The sequence below is a fragment of the Nelusetta ayraudi genome, unplaced genomic scaffold (genome assembly GCF_046127955.1).
Source record: "Nelusetta ayraudi isolate G7.1 ecotype Tasmania unplaced genomic scaffold, CSIRO-AGI_Nayr_v1 ptg000002l, whole genome shotgun sequence".
Taxonomy (NCBI): domain Eukaryota; kingdom Metazoa; phylum Chordata; class Actinopteri; order Tetraodontiformes; family Monacanthidae; genus Nelusetta; species Nelusetta ayraudi.
Window position 1 is genome coordinate 670,275 of NW_027466052.1, and position 20,323 is coordinate 690,597.

At 44.6% G+C, this 20,323-nt stretch overlaps 1 protein-coding gene across 1 annotated transcript in view; it reads left to right on the forward strand.

Moving 5' to 3' along the window:
• Positions 1–20,323, forward strand: part of ntrk3b (neurotrophic tyrosine kinase, receptor, type 3b) — a 201,539-nt gene that overhangs the window by 153,983 nt on the left and 27,233 nt on the right. The window contains exon 12 of the mRNA XM_076030768.1: positions 2,872–3,060. Within this exon, the coding sequence (XP_075886883.1) occupies positions 2,872–3,060 (189 nt within the window). The remainder of the gene's footprint in view (positions 1–2,871; positions 3,061–20,323) is intronic.

Here is a 20,323-nt window from a genome sequence, read left to right on the forward strand (position 1 = left end):
TATCACCTCTCCGAGTCAAGGTCTGCGGCAGAGAGCCGGCACCAGGCGGAATTTCGCCCGAGCGCGGCGGCGTAATAGCACTTTGCGAAACGGTGTGCCCCATTTCTCCTGAATTAATCACAGTTGCTTTAATAGAAAGGAGCCTTGGCTACAGATGGACTTTTTTTGGGGGCAAAACGAGTTCCATTCTGCGCCGATGATAAAAACTCCCCTGCTGGCCGGTGACCCTTTCATCAGCCAGGTAACGTTGATGCAATTCTTCAAGCATTGTGAGGTCAAGGTGTTCAATATTCCCCTTTTCACCCCACCAAAAAATTGTCCAAAAGATCAAGTGGAAAGTATGTGTGTGTGTGTGTGTCTGTGTGTGTGTGTGTGTGCGTGCAGTATTGTGCAGGACTACTGGAGGGAGTCCAGGCCTCATCGATCTGCTCCTGCATTACCGACGGATGACTTTTCATTCCATGTCGTCTTCAATTAAAAAGTCGAGCATCATACGATAATCCCTCGGAGCCGCCTCTTCTCTTTTCTGTAAATTATTTAAGGACTCTTACCCGTGACTCACCGCGACCTTTCATGTAACGATTCCATTGCAAACCTTAATGGTATTTGAAGCAGCGTGTCCTTCCTGCCGGAGCTGTCGGGGGCGTTTGTCAGGAGGACCCCTCGCAGCTCCGCCGCGCGGCCGACTGCGTAAAAAAGCAACGCGTTGTAAATAAACTGCCGCTCGCACGCGTGACTCCCGCGACTCGGGCACTATAATTTGATATGACTGGGTCCTGATTACTATTTACGGGGTTGTCTGAGTGAGCGAGAGACTCAACTTTGTGGGTAAACAGATTTACTGCCACAGCTCCTTTGAATCAGCCGCTGGCTGGTGGTGGCTCTTGACTGTTTTCCAGCCTCCGCCAACCCCCCCCAACCCCCGCCTGAAGATTACAGCTGTGACGCTCTTGACATCCCAGTAATATGACAGAAAGCTGACAGTAAAACATTTCTTCTTTATTTTTAATTACTAAATGGAAGAGGTAATTCTTTGCTGAGGACATTTTATGCAGTTAATCAGCAGCACACCAATAGGCAATGCTTAAAAAGAAATACTGAGGTCTGAGCCACAAGTCATGGATGTTTAGAGGTTGTGTTCTTTTTGATACATTGGGGTTTTTTCAATGTTTCACAGCGCTAAAACATCACAATTCAGACATTCAGTTTACTATCATATGCACACACACACACACAAAACAAAACAAAAAAAACTGTGGGTGGACAAAGTGAGATAAATTTCTTGAATGATTCATCAATGGCTGTAGGTTTGTTTCCAGTCAAGCTGAATTTTTACATCTCTTGGCAAACGAGACAGAAAGTAATTGGACTCAGGGAACCAACGTTCTTTGGCTCATTTGAACCTCTAAATAAAACTGACGTTCGATTATTTTTAATAAGATGGATTCATTCATGTTTTCCTTTTTTTTTAACTTTAATGAGTGCCCGTCAAGGGGTGCAGTGGCTCCGTGCTCGCAGCTCAAAAGGCGTTTAGCCAGGAGCTCTTTGACAAAACACTTGAAGGCCTCGTCCAGGCGAGATGAAAACAGTCCGTTTCTTGTTGTTTTGAAGAGGGTTTTCGGAAACACGGCGCTTTATCGAGGAGCGCGTTTGCCAGCGCGAAAGCCATACAAACTAAAACGCTGCAGTGTGCATGCCAGGCCTACAAGTGGCGCTGCGACACCGGCGTAGAAACGCGTTGAAAAAGAAAACGTACGAGAGGAAAAAAAACAAGAATAAGGAGGAAAAAGCACACGAAAAGAACACAAACATGGTGGCGAATAAATGCGGGAGTGGAAAAGAGAGAATAGCGACAACTTGGGACGAATGCGACACAGCAGTCCGCCGTTGTCGTTGGTGTTGACGGCCATAACGTGCAGGTTCTTTTTTTTTAATTTATCTTCATTGACAAGCAAGCCGTAATGCAGTCATGCTAGACAAATGAATATATGAAACAAGGTAGCAATCAACACTGAAGAGAGAAAACAGAGAGAGAGAAGAGACATACATACACAGAGAATACAGAGTACACTAAAGACTGAATTGATTGAGTGTAACAGAAATTGTAACGTTATAGGAGATGTATTGAGATTGGATCAGGCTGTCATAATACTGCAGAAATAGATCAATTATAAGATATTTAAAATTGTGAGGGATTTCAGAAGAAAGTTGAATTCATGGTTCGTGGTTTAGTCCTCAGAAATCTGTGTTTGTATGTAAATAATTGACGGGAGAATCAAGTAATAAGTAAGTAAGTAACTAAAACGTTGTCATGAGTAAAATAGGAAAGAACGTATTTTTGGTGAACAGGTATGAAGCACTTAAAAAGTTGGAGAATCATGCACAACGCTACATTCACAGAGTACATGAGCAATAGATTCCTCCACATCGCTGAAGACACGTAATCACTGTCCTTCTCGACTTCCCCTCAAAATGTCAAATTCACACAGACAAAACCGAACTGGCATGGAAACGTCTTAATGTTCACAACGTCTACTCCTCATAAAGCCAGAATAACAAAGATGTCACCGTTAAAAACAAACCTCTCCTTCTTCCTTCCTGGCATACAAAAGAAATATCTTTTATTTTTCTATTCATGTGGCTTGAGAGAGAGGTGGCGCTATTGCGTCATCGTTTCTGAAAAGACTGGACTAAAATCTCTGAAAGAATCCATTTTCAAAAATTAAATCCCACGCTGCCCGAAGCTCCCGTACAGTGAAAACTCTTCGCGGATGCTCCTGAACTCTAACCTCGGTGTTGCCGACCTTTAATATGCGAGCTGCGGTTGGTGTCAAAGCGGGCGACCAATCACCTCCTCTTGTCTCGTCGCAGGTCCCGTAGCCGTGATCAGCGGTGAGGAAGACTCGGCCAGCCCCCTTCATCACGTCAACCACGGGATTATCACCCCTTGCACCCTGGACGCGGGTCCGGATGCGGTCGTCATCGGGATGACCCGCATCCCCGTTGTGGAGAACCCGCAGTACTTCAGACACGGACACAACTGCAACAAGCCGGCCACTCGTGAGTCCCTGCGTGTGTGTGTGTGTGTGTGTGTGTGTGTGTGTGTGTGTGTGTGTGTTTAGAGATATATGATCTTGCATGCTACAAGGTAAAATATGTGGTTGTGCCACTGAGTGACGGTCAAATAAACAGAGTTTTGGGAATGATAGGTGGCCGCAGTCGGCGGCCCCGCCAAGCAACACCTCACTTGGAGTAGCTGTTTGAGGGAAAAGGGCGACTGTAGATCATCATACACATTTTTTATTTGCTTTCCCCAAAGTGCTCAGAGCTTCGCGCTAACGGTGACTTCGCCAAATCCATCACGCTTGGCTGTTTAGTGCGAGTGTTTTGGCTTGGATGTGTTTGGGCACTGGGGGGAAAAATCTATTTCCTCTCTGCTGGAATCCAAACTTGAACAAGTTGCATAGATATTACATTTTTTGTTGTTGTTGTTGTTGTTTATGCACCAAATCGACTAGAGCCAATTGTGGGTATCGCTGGAGCTGGCAACCCAGGATGCTGAGTTTTACTCATTTGGTACGTTTATTCGAATCTGTGTGTGCAGGTATCGCACCGTTAGCTTCTCAGGGGGAAACATGAAGCGCACAACATCACGCCTGCCGCTTGACAGCCCCCTGCTGGTGGGGAGGGGGAGAGCTTTATAAATACCATCGAGTGTTTTTCTTGTCCTGTCTCATAGTGGATCACGTGGACAAGCTAATGGCCAAGTAGCGGCAACGCAGATGTATTATTAATTTACTTTTAATTATAATTAAAAGTAAATTAATTAAATATGGCCCACATCTGTTTTACTGTCCCCGGAATGTGTGCATTTAATAAAGACGACACAGCTGGTGTATATGAATATATTATTTATTTTATTTTTTTTGTCAAACATTAACGATTTGCGGGGATTAATTCCCTCCCCCTCCTCCGGCCCCATTCTTAGACACCAGGGCTTTTTAAAAACCAGGCCTGCCCTCCTTTTTAGTAACTCCCCACAGAACGGAATATACTGCAAAGTAAAAGAGTGCAGCATCTGGTCAGCAAGCCCGATATTAAACACAGCCTCTTTATGGGCGCCCATTCTAACTGCCTCATCTCCATTGTAATTTGCTCCTTATCTTTACAAGGAGAAATGCCGGGACCTGCGGGGCCACGGGATAATTTAGTGTCGCCCGCAGAGTCACGGCCATCATATGGCGTTAGCATCTGGTGGCGACATCGCATGCAGATAGAGCGCATGTGACACACACACACACACACACACACACGCACACACCCACCCTCCTCCCCCGGATTCATAGCTCAGGTTTGCTTCCGGCTTCGGGATTGGAGACGAGAAAGATTCGCGTCCTAATTACTCGCAGATTGCGTCGACAGCTCAACGCAGAACGAGTGGGAAACAACTGTGCCAGCCAGCCAGCCAGCCAGCCAGCCAGCCAGTCAAAGTCTGGCGCCTGCTGTTCACTTCCAGACGGTACCAGTCACACCGGCTGAGTTAGCCCGGGACGGAGCCCCCCTCCCTTCCCCCCTCCACGCGAGCGTGAACCCCCCCCTCCGCTCGCCATCAGCTCGAATTAGCTTTGTTTACGCGCCGACTAGCTCTCAGTGTGACCACTGGTCAGGAGAACGAGGGGCCCGAGTCGCAGCCAATGGGAGGGAAGGAAATCCCATTTAGAGGCGCTAAATAAATAAATGACAGGTTCTATGTATTATGAATAGCATGAATTGTTAATGTGGGCGGGCGGCCGGGTGACTGATTTATAATGTCTCCTGACTCGCGCAGGATATCTGATCGCGGGCTAATGAATAAGTGACACAGGCAAGGGTTGGAAGGGGTGGAGCCAAGTGAAACTTGCAAACTAGCTACAGAGAGAGAGAGAGAGCGAGAGAGAGAGAGAGACTGTGGATTAACATCACGCCGGCGTTCTTCCACAATTGAAGGCCATCCGTCGCCTGTTGCGTGGCAAAAGGAAAAGACAGGGAAGCGTGTGGGGAAATGAAACTGGATTTCATCACAAGGTCACAATAGCCGCTGCCTTTTGTTTTGTTTTTTTGCCATCAGCTGGAAATAACAAAAATGGCTCAGAGAGAGAGAGAGAGAGAGAGAGAGATGCCCATCTTTCACCGCATATGAATGTTTTCTTCAGCCCAGAGGGTGCAAACACACGGGGGGGAGGGGCCAAAGTGGCGCGTGCCCTTGTGTGCACCTGCTGTGTGTGTGTGTGTGTGTGTGTGTGTGTGTGTGTGTGTGTGTGTGTGTGTGTGTGTGTGTGTGTGTGTAGGTGGCGTGAACAGAAAAAAATAATAATTCAGCCATGTGTGCGGATGCAGGCGAGCTTCCCTCGACACACTCCTTTGTTTTTGACCTGTGTGGACAGTGAGTGTGCGTGCGTGTGTGTGTGTTTGTGTGTGCACATAGGTCAGGTCAGTGGTGGTGAGGGGGAATTAGGGCCCCTGTTGCCATGTGACCTCTTTCAGCCTGATCGCCCTGTGTTTGTGTTTTTGTTTTTGTTGTTGTTGTTGTTGTTTTATTTTGTGTATCTGCGTTGCTACTGTGTGGCTGCTGTAATAATGCAAGCCACCCCAATCCATAATGCATTTATTCATTTGCTTGAAAGCTTCTTGTCCAGGAGCTTGTTGCCAGAATGTCTCAAATACACACAAAAACTAACACGCGCGCGCGCGCGCACACACACACACACACACACACACACACACACACACACACACACACACACACACACACACTCTTGGGTCCAGCTGCAGTTGCCAGGCACGCCGCGCATAAATTCAAACGCCGCCTCCTTACTGGTGTCCATCGGGAGTTCACTAATGTGCTGGTCAGTGCTGCTCTGCTTTCACCGCCAACTCCTTTGTCTAATTTATGGTTATTCCCACCTGTCAGGGCCACGCGGCTTCTGGCCGCCGCGCTAAAGTAGCCGAGGCAGCGCCCGGCTTCTGCACCTTAATGGAGGAACCGCCGCGGAGGAGATCACTCTGTGACACCCCCCACACCCCCACTCCCCCCCCACCTTCTTCTTCTTCTTGTTCTTGTTCTTCTTCTTCTTCCTTAGCATGCCCCGCCGCATGTTTTATTCATGAGTGAGTCAATGCTGGTCAAAACACGGCTATTGTGCCATCAGGTTTGTGATTCTGGGAGGAAACATTAACAGCGCAAATACAGCTGCTGCCGCTGCTGCCGCTTTTGCTGCTTTTGCTGCCACTGCTGCTTGACATTTTCTCGCTGGAGGACCGAAAAAAGAAAAAAAAGAGAAAAATGTGAACAAGTTACATAAATATCATCAAGTTGGAGCTGCCCTCCAGTTGAACCTGTGCACATGCAAACAGCTGGGGAGACTGGATGGGAGTCGCGTCGACCACTCGGCCCCAGTCGCCGCCGTGATGGCGGTGATTGGTTCATCTCGTGGTGAAGTGGCGACCCTGACTTTTCTTTTTTTTATTATTATTTTTTTTTTTGCCTGCGGTAAACATACGAAGCCTTACCGATTAAGCCGCCTCCCCCGCTCGCCCCTCGTTCTGTGCCGACTAGAGAAAGGCCAATCGTGGGGAAATATAGCCGCATTAGGGAGATAAGGCTGGAAGAGGCAAAGGACAATTCTTTAGCCTAATGACAGATCCCTATCTTGCCGGATCCGCTGTCTCCCAGCAAGTGGCTTTGTTTTATCACTCGGCTTGCTATTTTAATTATGGATTTGTCACATCCCACTAGCCAAATTCATACAATGGCTTTTGATGTTGGCGTATAACACAGAGCCTTTCATTATGCCCTTGTTATTAGGGATATCACACGTGGACAGGGTTCGGACAACCTCCCCCCCCGCCATCCTTTCGGCGTTTCCTTCTCTCTCCCCTGTTATGGTCTAATTTTGCTCAAGGTATTTTTTTTTTTTTTTTTTTTAATTAAGTGATTTGACTGCTTTAAAGCTCAGCAAACGAATGAAAAATGCAAATGGATTAAAAGGCAGTCATCGTGTTCCAAGGCTATGATTCCATGAATTATTGCTGGAAACAGGACAGCCCCCGCTGAGGAGCCAGTTGTGACTTCAAACGTTCCCCCTTTTAATTTGCTGGTGAAGAAGTCCAAGATGGCTTCATTTCATCTTCACAAAAGAAGTGAAAAGGGAACTTTTTCTCCCCCCCCCCCCACCCCATCCAAATAGGATCCAGCTGAGCCTGGTCCAAATAGACTAAATAATTTACTGAACATCCCATTAGACCCAAAAAAATAAATGAAATAGACAAACACCAAATTGTTTGGCTGGAAAGTCACAAATATTAACAAAACATTCCCCAAGATTGAATCAAGTGCTTGCAACCTTCTGTATTACCATATTATAACAATAGTGGGTCACATGGTCGCAGCATATTTGTACTAATTCTGCAGATGTCTTTATCAGTGAAGTGCTAAATAATTATGAGTATTAGACATTGAAACCTGATGCCTGAAGTGATTTATTCTTAACTAAAAATCCATCCCTGTTAAGCCTCTCTTGAAATCATTCAACGGGAGCTGTTGTTGCACTGGGATATATTATGCACTTAAATAAATAATTTAGCACTTTATGTTTTAATAAATTGTGTTTTATTGAATTGGCACGACATATGGAAGTCCTTTAAATTTCTGTCCATCTGGTAAAGAGCCAAAATAGTCTGTTTGGAAATGGGAGATGAAAGTCTGGAGGTGATTTTGTGATTTGTTTCCACGGCTAACTAGTGGTGCAAAGGGTGACATTAGCCGCGGCTGGACGGTGTGTTTAGCAGAGTGCAAGCTAGTTGGAAACATCCATGCTCCTCTATTTAGCAACATCCTATGTTTACAATTCATCATTTAGTAGTACATACATAGTTGTCTGTGGTAGTCTATATAGTAGTCTAGATATTAGTATGCAGTTGTCTATATAGTTGTATGTAGTAGTCGTCTGTGGTTTTTCAAAGCGTTTTGTTTTGATCAAACAATGTACAAGCAAGATTTCTGGGTTGATCCAGCTGCCGTGACCCAATAATACATTGTAAAATAACACACAAACTGAACGTGGCTACTAAACATTTGTATATTATGAATATAATTCTTTAGACTGCTTAATTGACATTTTTTCTTTCATCTTTGTATCAGTAGCATGGAGTCTAATTGTTTCACTTTTATGTAAGACATGTCAGAGTGGCTACAATGGCTATTCTCCCAGATGGCAATTATAACTATTTAGTGTTTGGAGACTTTGAAAAAATCCCCTTGCGCAGCCAGTGTAAAGCACTTAATGGCTGAAGTACTTTGAGCTAAAACTTTAATCCAGCAATGACACTAAGGTGGAGCTCAGGGGAAAGAGCCTGTTTGAAAAAAAAACATTGAATTTTTTTTTTTTTTTCAACAGTCATTCATATGGTTGTTTCCACTGTGGTTGCAATCAGAGATTAAATTGTCTAATGAATCATGTAGCATTTGACACGCAGCGTAAGACTGGAGGTGCAAATGAAGTTGCTGTTGTCGCTTCGTATTGATCTCATTCGAACTCTCACTGCGATAGTTTTTGTCAGCGGTCCCATCAGTACGTCAGCTCACTTAGCCTCTGCTGCTAACCGTGACACGGCTCCTCTCATTTCACGGTGCAAGGCTGCGAATGCCTCCCTGCGAGCCAGCCCAACATTTATAGACTTCCAGCCGTCCCCTGAGCGGCCGTGAGGTGTGTGTGCGAGCGCGCCTGTCTTCCCCGGGAATTCATGCGCTGTGCTTTAATTTTGAGCGCGTCTCCGGGACGTTTTTATGTATGGAGGACTAAAAGTGCCAAAATTAAACAAATGAATACATCATTAAATAATTATTTAAATGTGTCATTAATTCATTAAAGTTTGAATTAAATACAAAAATGTGTTATTAAATGTGTCATTAATTGATTAAAATACCAATTCATTTTATGTATATAAATATATATATATATATATATATATATATATATATATAATTTCAGGGTTGTGTTGCAGCGCTTCGTGAATTTATTATATCTGTCAGACCCGCCCATCAAAGTCAGTGGGCGGGGCTAACATGAATGTAGTCTAATCCACCGCTTTGGCCTGAAGTCTTTCTAGACATGGCGCCTTTGCTGGTGGAGGATCTCCATGAACGTTCGAGGGAGTTGGTGAGAGATATTTCAGAAGTTGCAGACTATGTGGAATCAGGACCTGCTGACTCCGAGCGTGTGGCGTGTAAAGTTGAGGAATTTATTGAAATTGTCGGAGTGATTTTTGCACTCTCCGACCAATTCGGATTTGCCCTGACTTGATGGGCAGGGTAACCAATCAGGTGTTAGGATCCACCCTCCGACTTTGATGGGCGAGTTTGACAGATAAAATAAATTCATAGGACCACGAAATAATTAATTAAATAGTGAAATAATTATATATATATGTATGTATATATATATATATATATATATATATATATATATATATATATGTATGTATATATATATATATATATATATATATATATATATATATTTATATATATATATATATATATATATATATATATATATACATTTCATTAAATAATATCATATGATATTAAATATATTTCATGATGTATTTATTTTATTTCATTTGGCACTTTTAGTCCTCCATATTTCTGATGCTTTCTCGGGTTGAGTGGAGAAGAGGTGCGAGCAGAAGTGGCACTTCTGGAAAAGCTTTGCCTGATCTTTAAGTCTTTGGCTGCCTTTTCCCTGTGTTTCACCACCCGGACAGCCGCAGATGCATGTCGTAGGTGGTGTCCGTACATGCAGTGGAGCCGTGACTCCTCGCACTCTGTGCCCAGTGCCGGGGAGACGAGGGAGGGAGGGAGGGAGGTAGTCAGCCCGCGGCAGCAGGTGACAAAGAGGCGTCCGCTGGGATTCAGCAGTGGAAGAATTCATGGAGCACCATCCCTGCATCCAGCCTCTGACTCGGCTGCACTGATCTCTCTCTGTCTCTCTGTCTCTCTGTCTCTCTCTCTCTCTCTCTCCCTCTCTCTCACACTCTCTCACTCTCTCTCTCTCTCTCTCTCTCTCTCTCTGTCTCTGTCTCTGTCTCTCTCTCTATCTCTCTCTCTCTCTCTCTCAGTGTATCTCTGTCTCTGTCTCTCTCTGTCTCTCTCTCTGTCTCTGTCTCTCTCTCTGTCTGTATGTCTCTCTCTCTATCTCTCTGTCTCTCTCTATCTCTCTCTCTGTCTGTCTGTCTCTCTCTGTCTCTCTCTCTCTCTCTCTGCAAGGCAACCGGATTGCTGACATTAAAACCGGCAGCGTCACTCTTGGTTCGGTAGTTAGACAGAAAACGGGAAGCGATATGAGGACGTTTTGTCAGAGCTGCACAGCCTTCCCTCATTAAGAGATGAGCAGAAAATGGCACAAGAGTTTTTCACATCGTCGTCGTTGGCAAAACATTAAATACGTGTTGGATTGGCTCTCTGCTCGTCGCAGGGCGGCGACTCGCATCGAGTGTCTCGCCTTTCAACCGGTTCAAAGCCTCACACTGTTACTGTCTGGCTGTCTCTCAGCACCGCTGTGGAATATATATTTTTTTTTTTTCGCTTTGAATGTGCCCTCTGTGATCATCTCTGTTTTCACTCATCTGTTTTGCGTGTTTTGTTCTTTTCAAAAATGCACCCAAAGAGCCCTTGTACCTGCGCTCTAATGCACTCTGAATATATACCTGGAATAAAATGAGTGATGGGGGACGGTGCCCTCTGCAGTTCCGACCGAGCTGCGGGCTACCCGCCGTCAAATCACCCGACCTGAAAAAGACACGGTGTCGGCGACCGGGAGACTTCTTCTATCGACTGACCCGCTAAACGCTCAGAAAAAGCTTTCAGGCGGGGAAGCGCCCGACGCTGCGAGGCAGAAACAAACACTCGCACGGACGCTGAGAGCCGGGTGTTGCCTCAGAGGGCACTCGCATCTTTTGCACGTCGCACCAGAACTTTGCAGGCAGTCGTGGGAAGAAGCGCGCGCACACACACACACACCAGTGGCGGTGTAGGTACAAAATCTGTCCGGCCTACGGCATCTGTCCGGGGTCCAGCATTTCCAGTGATTTCAGTCGCCATTTCCGGCAACTTCAATGACGTGGCAAACTGTCATTGACTTAGCGGTGTCTGTAAGGCTACGAGATCTGTTCGGGGGTTCGGCGATTGTCGACGGCGTCGCATACGGCAACAATCTATCTATCTATCCATCTATCCATCTATCCATCTATCCATCCATCTATCCATCTATCCATCCGTTCGACCGCGACGTAGTTTATCCTAATAGTGTTGCCGTAAGACCCTGGACAGATTCCGTAGGCCGGACAGATGCATTTCACGCCTAGGCCATCTTTAGCTATGTTTACATGCGTACATTTCGCCAATCCGATCTGAACCTTGGTTGAGCAGATATTCCAAATCCACTGTTTACATGGACAGCTAAATGCAATGATCCGATCGTGACGTGCGTATGCATGCACCGAGGGTTTAATCAGAATGAATCACTTGTGCACGCGCCATGTTGTCGAATTTTCCAGAACGCGGACGTAGCACACATGCGCAGTGGAGATAGTCCGAGACAGGATCCGAATGGATGCGTACATGGACGCCATTCGGAATAATGATCGGCATAAATCACCTCTCTCGTTCGGAATAAAATTTTGTTCCGAACGGACCGGATCGGATCAGAATCTTCCGATTGACGTGTTTACATGAAGCATTTTTAATCTGATTGGGCCTTTATTCCAATTATTTGTGTCCACGTAAGCACAGCTAATGACGTCATACTTGGCCCGCCCTAAATGAATACACCTCATATCCTCAATATGACCCCCCGGCTAGAGAATCCACGCAGAATCACACTTGCATAGTACATCATCTTCATATGGGTGGCCGAGGCAAGCAGCACATGGTTTCTGGAGCATTTAAAATCACAATTAAGAGCAAGAAACTAAGGGCCAATTCCAATTCCTCCCTTAACTCCTCAATCTCAACCCTCGCCCTTAACCCTCAATCTTGGCCCTCAAAAATAAGTGTAAGGGCTTAGAAATGGGACACCCCTTAAGTGCAGTTACGTCTTCAGACTGTGGGGGGGCGGCCTTACGCCAAAGCTACGTCCAGTCTGTCAAGAAGACGACGGCGACGAAGAAGAAGGAGAAAAAGAAAAAGACGGCGAAAAAGGAAGAAGTCCTCCTTCGCTTCACAACGAGGTATACAAGTAACGTGAAGCCGGGACCGCCAGTCCGGTTGACAAACTTCGTAAAGTAAAAAAGAAAAATGTTACGCAACAACGATGTCAATAATCCATAAAAAAGTCTTAAACTAAGACAATAAAATGGTTTCGTAATATTTATTTCTTTATTAACTAAGAAAATACTTTCATTTGTAGCTCGCTTTTACATCGCGAAGATGTCTTGGCGAAAATACGCAATGCCTTCTGGGTAGCCCTTACTGTCAAGGGTGGTGCCAGAGAATCTCAATATTGAGGGCGATACAGCCCTTAAACTCGTCCCTCAACTTGACGTTCTTAGAATCGGGACAGCACTTGCACCTCGCGGGAGCGCGCATTTTTGAGATTGAGGGTTAAGGGAGGAATTGGAATTCACCCTAAGGCTAATACTGTGGCAATACTGACTAAGACTAAGGCAATACTGTCAACACTAACAAATAAAAGGCATTATTTTATTTTATTTTTTAGAGACTCCTCAACAAAGTTTTAACAAGTCCACCAAAAGTACAGTGAGCTTAAACTTGTCCAATAAGCTGCCGTGTTTCATATGAGACATCAACGAGACGGTAACGAAACCATTAAACTATTGAATTATTAAGCAATTGAACATGTCGGTGCAGCTGCAGCGTCAATGTGCCACGTTATTTACATTATGAATTAAAGATGATTGAGCACCTGAATCTTCATATTCTCCTTCAGCCGTCGTGGTTTCGTCATGGCCTGAGACCGGCGTCTGACGGTGGTCCGTTCACTTACAGCGGACAGCAGCCAGCAGCCTGCAGTGTATAATCTGAAGGCAGACTTCATAGAACCTGACAACACCAGTCAGCTGAAATATGATTGGATAAAAACTCTACCGTAATATACAACAATGGAAGCAGTGTGACGTGAAAAAGAATAAGAGAAATAATAACTTTATTATCATATATAGGGGAAATCTTGCAAAAATGAATGTTTAGGCCCGCAGAGAAGGCCTTGCTGGCCCTGATGGCCGACCCCCTCCCCCGCCCCCCAGCAGCACCTGACCTGACTAAGCAAACCTGCCCACCGCCTCGTCACGCAGCCTCCAGGGAGAGTGCCTGGCCTCAGGTGAGCTGGGACAAATGAATGATGCTGAGCTGCAGGGTGGTCATTTAATCTGGGCCCTTTTCAGCATGCCACTCCGGGTAAATAGGCAAGGAGGGGGGGCTGCCTGGCTCTGCTCGCAGAGGAAACCGAAGGTTAAAGCGACTCGTCCTCGCCGCCGTCTGCCGTCCTCGCCTCCGTAATAGCCGCTTTATTTCCATCCGTCGGGGAGGAAGACGGTGGTCTGGCGCGTGTTCGGGGAGGCGGGTAGCGCGCGTGCGCCCGCGTTGAATATTCACATCCAGGAAATAATGAAGTGGGGGCAACTGGTACAAATGAAGAGTTAAACAGTATTTTGATGTTGCAGATTTAGTAGCGGGGACTGCGCTATCCTCCGGAGAACTCATTTCCCTGCATTAATTTGCCGCAGCTGTGCAGACGTTATTTTGCCGTTTTACAGTCAATGCCAGCCAATTGCAATACTAATTTAAATATTTTTTTTTAAAAAAAAGGAAAAACCTCCGCCTTCAACCCACCCAGCAATGGGGACAATGCAATATTCATATGAAATGTTCACTATTCATTATTTATTAATAATAATAATAATAATAATAAGAGTTTAAAAATATTTTTGAATAAGTGTGCAGGAGTCAGTGTTGACACACCAGACACGATGAAAAGGTGTTTGTTTTTTTTCCCAAAACATGTTTTTGACGCTGAGCTTCAGCGATTTGATATTCACAATATTTATTTCCTTGGCTTTCAGCATGAGTGAGTTAAAAAAAAAAAAAAAAATGGAATTAGTTAAAAAAAGAAAATCCGCCGTGGCTCCAGAGGCCTGTGCAAAAGCGGCGCCATCGCCTGCGGCTCTAAAGACTACAAAGCGGAAAGTGTACGTTAGCCGCTCCGGATGCATCCTACTTTCTGCTATAAATTACGAGCTAAACAATGTACAGCTGAATGGAGCAAAGTGAGTCCTCTCGGATAATGGAAATTAGAATCAAAACTCCCCTGTGTCAACTTCAATGTAAACATGCAAGGCGCCAAAACAAGACAAAACAAAACAAAACAAAAAAAAAAAAAAGGGAATCGTGTTCCGCAACGCCCACTCCGACAGACACTATTTCATTTCCACTTGCTGGAGAACGCGGAGGACAAGCAGGTTGTTTTTCTTTTTAATCGTGGGTCTGAACGGGATTGGCCGTGGGGGCCGAGCGTGGAGCCACGTGCGCATGTGTACTCGTAAAGCCACGGAGGGCTTAGGTCAGCTTAGAGGAAAATATCACCGGCTCAGACACAACAAGTGAGTTATCAATAAGTTAGCGGCTGACCTTCAGAAACGCGCTCAACCTTCTGTTCCCTCCCTTTGTCTCTGAAACAACACAACCCCGAGGGCAGGGAAATGTTACGGCCCTTCTCTCCACTCCCATGTTCCCATGGCGCACGTCTTTTTCTATCAACAAGTCACATTTGAGAATGTTTCTGCTTAAAGTCAAGTATTCTGAATGCACTCGCTTCAGGGCCGACCCAAAGAGTGACTCACTGAATAGTAATAGTCCTTTCGTACTTCTACCACTTTGACAAGAGGTTATTTTGACATTTTCTCATACGTGGAGGCATTTTATGTCTTCTAGTCTATTAGGTGGAAGGAGTTATTATTTAAAAAAAAAGAAAGAAAAGACATGCTGCCCGAACATTGTTAATCAGTGCACAGAAACCCTCTTGAAAGTTTAACCATGTCATCGTGTTTTTATCTTAAATATCCACTGAGAACAGCAGGAACAGCCCACAGCTGCCTGTGTCTGCATGGGATTTTCATAAAAAAGAAAAAAATACAAAAAACAAGAAACAAGCGACTAGCCATTGCTGAATAGGAAGGCAAAAAATTGTAATTAAGCGCACACCTTATGGGTTGAATGCACTTTAATAGGCTAAGCTGTGTGACTGGAACTAGTGATAATTTAAGTCACTGAGTCAGACACCCAGAGCAACTTAGTGATGTGTTTGTTTTGCCTGTCAGTGGGGCTGCGCTACTACGAGCGACTGAGTTATTCATTCATTGGCAGTTCAGCTTTATAGCATGGAGGGAAAGGGGGCGCTAGCTTAAAACAAGATTTTTTTCACAACACATATTCACATAAAAACACTAAGCATTTGTATTAAGAAAATGATCTGAATGCAGTTTGAATAACTGTCACATAATCGTGAGATATTGTCTGATCTGTTGGTCTTGGCCCTTAGCTAGCTAGCTAGCGGCAGCCAGCAAACAAGTTAATCACCATGAAGAGTCGTGACTCACAAGTCCAACTGAAGACAAAACGTCCCTTTTCTCTTCTTTGTTTGGAACTATTTGTCCAAGACTTGGATGCAACTAATTGTGGCTCTCCATATTATTTGGAAAATAAAAGAAGTCCAAACAGCAACTGCAGCGCTTAAATTTGTCTCAGACGAATATCCGATGCTAACTTTGCGATAAAAGTAATCAAAGTGTGATTTTTCCCTTCATAGCATGAGGCAGACAAGGACACCAGCTGTGAAATGTGTGCTAACCTCCCCGCAAAGGAAAAAAGATAAATGGAATAAAAGTTAAGATAACAATCAAATGCTCTCTCGTCAGTTGGGGATCAAACTCCCGTCTTATTATGCCGTATTCATCATGTGGGTGAAAGAGATCTCGCCGCCTCCACCGCTGGCTGATGGATGACAAACCTTAAAGTTGCCCTGTCGCGTGGGGAGGCTTAATGACGAGTGCGACGTATAGGCGAGCCTCCGTGCTCAATGACAGGCAGCCGCCAGCCCGACGCTGATCCTCTAATGATGCCGAATGATGGAGGGCTGCGGCGGGATGCAGCGGCAGTCACAGATGAACGTGTAGATTATTCACACTTCCCTTTTCAAAAAGTAAGTACAACTGTGGAAAAGTCGCGCTCTGATTCCACGGGGAATAAATGTCAAACCCTCGCTGTGGAAAAACGTCGGAGACGTTGCGGCCTGTGAAATGCAGGGGAGGGGAAAAAAAACATCTTAAATTAAAATGTTTTTTTTTTTTTTCCTCCCCTATAAATCTTGCAGAGCAGATTTTTTTTTTTTTATTAGTTTTTTTTTTGTTTTTTGTTTTTTAAAGCGCGACAGCGGTGATGTGTCACGGTCCCTGGTGGGGCTCTCAGACAGCCAAACTGGCTGCCAGTTCAAGTCGACTCCTGTGTTATGATCCGCTTTCAAACTGGGACATTCCTTCATATTTAACTCTGGTTTTCAGGAAAATACAACACAGTCTGTCCAGAACACTATATATATATATATATATATATATATATATATATATATATATATATATATATATATGTATATGTATATATATATATATATATATATATATGTATGTATATATATATATATATATATATATATATTGTATAATATATTATTTTTTTACATCTACAGCTTAAACATATGGCCTTGACCAGCAGTTCTCAACTGGTGGAGTCTGATCACCCTTTGCATAGCGCACCAGTCTGGTGAAGGCTTCCTGCCACATTTAACATGTTCTGGCTCAAGCTGAACGAGACCAGAGTGAGCTGAGCATCCAAAGATGGTCGCTTCATGTTCAAGCTCGTTCGCACTTGATGTCACTTTGACATCAGCCTTGTGACGGGAGACTCCTTTTTCCTTTTTCCACCGAGGCAACTTTACATGTGCAACTCTCTTAAAGGAACTGGGGTTTTTGAGTCTTCAAAGCCACTGGGTGAGTCACTCCGAGTGTGTGCAGATTCCAGAGGAGCACACCAGCTCCTCCCTCTCCCAGTCCCCACTGATTTGTATCGCTATAAACTCTGATTCGAAATGGAAAAGTGATCCATTTCGTCGTGAATACAGAGTGTGAGATCAACTGCTCTCTAAGGGGAAACATTTATTTTTCTCTCTCGACGGAGCGGCTTGTTCATTTTATGAGTGAGGCCTGGCTACTTTGAGCAGCTGATTGATTAGTTTCGTTCACGGCTCGTCTTCATAGCAGGTAAGGATGGCAGGGAGCGTTTGAAACCCTGGCTGTTGCTTTTACCTCAGAAGCAGTGGCGTGATGGTGACATGTTGTCTGAGCTCTGTCTCAGCAGGTATCTAGCTGGTGGAAGGTGGGAAGAGTCGGTGGCTGTGTCTCAGTTCAGGGTCTGCATCCTTCGAAGCTGTCATTTGAAGGCCAGTTGCGTCATAGCACTGCGTGAAGGCTTGACCCAATCCACTAAAATCCAAAGGACGCTCCAAATGCGCCCTTGAAATGCGGCCTACTTTTAGCCGATTCCAAGGATGCACCGCTATTATCCTTCACGTCCTTCTATACCCCTGAGATCCTGGGAAGTCAGCTGAAATTGCGACATCTACTGGCAGAGACACGACATGTACATTTAAGTATTCCAATTTCACATAAAATATTACGTTTTTACCGTAGGGTTTTTACTTGTTTGAACATCCAACGTCATGGTTTGATGGCGAACCAATGGTTACCTTGATGCTGTAAAAACGTCACTTCCGGGGTTGGCCAGCAGGAGGGAACGGCGGTGACGCAACCAGGAAATACGGCGAAGGCTAGATGTGGTTTGGGTTTGGGTTCGTCCTTCTCGGCCGGGTCCTTCGGAGGACCCGCCGTCCGACAGAGGACGCAGACCCTGAATTGAGACACAGCCAGTGAATGAATCAACAAAGGAATCAGGAGTGACTTGAGTCAGTGGAATGACTCTTTGGCTTTTGAATGATTTGCTTAAGACAGTTCAGTTAATTTGGACGGAAGAGAAGACAAACACTCATTGTGCCAGAGTGAGTTGTACGCTGTTTCTCCAGAGAAACCAACTCAATTTTTTTGTTTGTGTGTTTGCTTGGTTGTTACTTTTTAAAGTGAGCAAGATTGTTGTTGACTGAGCGGGAAAAATGTCCCGAAAAGCACTTCTCAAAATTCCATTCAGGAGCAGCACAGCTGGATAATTCTGTTATTTTTATTTATTTTATTTGTGTGTGTGTGTGTGTGTGCGTGTGTGTGTGTGTGTGTGGTGACCAGCTGCCCCACTGAAAATGTTATGCAAATGTTTTCAGGTGGCAATTCACAGCCACTGTTGTGAAAACATGGCGAAACAAAGTGCACAATGCAACACATTACAAAATAAAAGTCAGTCAGTCCAAAGCCGCCGTCATTATTCGCCGACTCAACAGCGACCAGATCTCCCATCTTCAGTTTAGCGTGCACTCGGTACCCGCTGACCTTTTCACCACCATCTTTTCCGAACGGTAGAGGTGCAGGTATGAAGCGCAGACGTCGCTTACAGCTGCCGATGCCGAATTGAATGCCATAAAAGTGCACAGGAAGGAGGCGAGCGATCCGAGAGGGCGCCTAAGTGCGTGCAAATGGCTGCACGCGGCTTTGGCCCCTTTTTCAAAACATCGTCGTCCCTTTCTGTCCGACGTCGCGCTTGGTGGCCTTGTGACCGTTATATTTCAAGCTGAGAGCTGAGCCGAGACATAGTGCTATCAACTATGTATTGCCCCTTTTTTTTGTGTGTGTGTGTGAGTGTGTGAGTGTGTGCATTCGGAGGAACAGCAAACCTATACAGGCTGTCATGTTTTATTCAGAGCCGAGCGTGAAGAGCAGTTCTGCCGCAGTAGCTCCCCCACCTCCCCAGTCTCTCTCTGCCTGTGCTCGTCGGCAGCCGCGTCAGATGTTGACATTTTGTCGTCGTCTCCTGTGTCTCATTAGGGCATCGGAGGGACTCTCTTTGTGTCAGGCAGGGGACGCAGAAGGGTTTAGTTGTATACCTGCAATGAAAAGCCCACCCAGTCAATTAGAAAAAAAAAAAAAAACCTCAAGCACATGATGTAGATTAGCGTATTTTTTGAATGTAGAAAGTGCAAGAGAGGACGGCAGCATTGTTTTTTTTTCAGAAGATGAGATATTTCCTGAAGATATTGCTTCTACTTAGGCATAATTCATTAAAAAAAAAAAAACTAGCAATTGTTATTTTTGTTTAAACAATGCCAAAAAATAATAATAAAACAATAATAAAATTGGTGTCAGATGTCACTTACAGTAATTGTCTTAATAGCCCCTGTGTCTATTTTATCTTTAAGCTAATTTTGCATGATGATAGATATAGAATTACTAAATTATCATAATAAAATATCAAAAAATGTGGTTTGTTATAGTCGACCAGTGTGCAAAGTATTTGCCTTGTTCACATCTTTTCTCACGTCGACTGAGATTTCCACACACAAATAATATTATTACATACCATTATTATGATGGCATATATGTGCATTCACTGACCACTTTAGTAGGTACCTGGTACTCTCCAGTGATTGTTCAGACCTCATCTGTAAGGAAAGTTTTATTGTACCGAGCACCGGTGTCTTTCTCTATTATGGATGGCAAACATCATTCACGTGACAGAATAGGAGTGGTTTTCATGCATCTGATGCTTTAAAGTTCCCACATTGCGTAGTGTGTGCTTTGTCGCCCCTCTGTCTGCGTCTGTCTCTGTACTTTTGAACTCCACTATTTATGAGGACAAGTGTTTGTCATCCCTCTAAATTTAGCATTTAAGTCAGAGCAATTTTTAGAGGAGCAAGCGGCAGGTCAGCAATCACAAGCGGGGTCCTCCATAGCATTAAGCAGACTGGGGGTCACATCCAAAAATAAACACGTTTAACTGTCTGAAATGATCCTTTTATGGCTGTTTGGTAAATTGAACGAGAAGTACAACGAGGGAGACAGGGGGTTGTGCTCTTGTTCTTCTCTGTCTTGCAAGTTGTTTTATTATCCTCAGAAAGAGGTCTTTTAAAAACTGTCCAACTTGCAAAGTGCCTTGTGCTGCTTGAGTGTCAGCAGTAGAAAAACAAAGAAAAAGAAAGACACACACACACAAAATAAAAAACTAAAAAGAATTCAAAATCAGATCCGTATATGCTGGGTCCTATGTTATCTTTGAAAA